The sequence below is a fragment of the Aphanomyces invadans genome (assembly GCF_000520115.1).
Source record: "Aphanomyces invadans strain NJM9701 unplaced genomic scaffold supercont1.353, whole genome shotgun sequence".
Lineage (NCBI taxonomy): Eukaryota > Oomycota > Saprolegniomycetes > Saprolegniales > Verrucalvaceae > Aphanomyces > Aphanomyces invadans.
The window spans coordinates 1-1,299 of record NW_008580498.1 but is presented as its reverse complement, the minus strand read 5'-3'; the positions used below and the strand labels follow the sequence as shown (position 1 = coordinate 1,299).

At 49.0% G+C, this 1,299-nt stretch overlaps 1 protein-coding gene across 1 annotated transcript; it reads left to right on the top strand.

Annotated features, from left to right (window-relative positions):
- Positions 1-1,102: 1,102 nt before the first annotated feature.
- H310_15331 (hypothetical protein) lies at positions 1,103-1,291 on the top strand (the record flags this gene model as incomplete). The annotated part of the gene is made up of 1 exon (XM_008883316.1): positions 1,103-1,291. A coding segment is annotated over one exon (189 nt), but the record flags the coding sequence as incomplete, so codon positions are not given.
- Positions 1,292-1,299: the final 8 nt, after the last annotated feature.

The window sequence follows — 1,299 nt, the reverse complement described above, 5'->3', positions numbered from 1 at the left end:
AATGAAGTGACTGTTTTGAAACGAGCAATATCTTTGGTGACCGAATAGCAACAAAGTCCACTTATAGGGTACCATTTAGCGACGGCCCAGCACGGCCGAGCTTGCAAAATGGACTGTACAGAAGCAGTTCAGACAGCGCATCACAAGCAGCGACACGCACTGGCTCTCTTGGGCTGTCTATGCTCTGCGACATTCTTGTACTTACGAGAGGGCCCGAATGTTGGTTTTGTACTCACGAGAGGGATTAACTCGTATTACGGTGTCCTCGCAATATTTGAACATTCGTGTCAGTGTGTAGTACCTTAGGCGTACAGTGCTGGTACGGCGTAGGCGATGAAAGTGTGCAGTCAGTACCCTAATGCCCTAATTCTTTTTGCTTTTCCCTTGAAAGACAGTGAGAGTCGCCAGCGATTCATTCGCCGAGTCGGGGACCCAGAAGCGAGAACAAAGAATGCTTTAGTAGCAGTTGCTGTTGCAGCTTTTCCTGTCGTTCGGTGGAGAACGACCAAGACGTTTATGGAATCTGAAGACTTCGACTTCGACGAACGAGACATCGAAGCGCGCGCCGGAGGAGCGTCGCGAGTGAGATCGCGGAGCCCGCGTGGTGGTGAGATGTTCGAGTCGCCGCGGGGACGACACCCTCGAAGCGCACATTCAAATCTTCAGTATATCGCGATTAATGTCGGATAAAAAATACACCAAGACGTCGGAGATTGTTTCCCATGAAGGGTACACCTCCAACTCAAACTACTACAGTACCATACGTAAGTTGACAGCAGTCGACAGACCCGAGGGGGCTTCGTGGAATAATTTCTGCAAAAATTACACTCAGAAAAAAAGTTAAAAGACGAAATGTAGCTCTCGTTTCGGCCTACAAATACCATGTACAACGCACCTCAAATCACAATACTCTCGCTAAATCAATGCTTGAAATATTCCAAATGAGTCCATTTACACCTTGCTAAGCAATAACCTCCACAACATGATATTGAAACGTCCAATGGCAAGTACAAAATTGTAAAGTTTCAAGCATTGCACATGCATGTAAGTAATGCACCGGCTTTTTCACATGACAATCGACACCAAATGCTCACTACCATTCATGCCCACCAAGCCAACACCATCAACAGACCTTGACCGCGCCATTGCCTACGTAAAGCGCCAGCGGTCACGCTTTGTGACGACGCCAGAGATTCTGGACATGATTGTCCTGAATGCCACCCTGCGGCAAGACGGCACCCCGGCGGCAAGCCGAACCGCCGCTCACCTCCTGCACCGCAAGACCCAACTCGTCCAAGA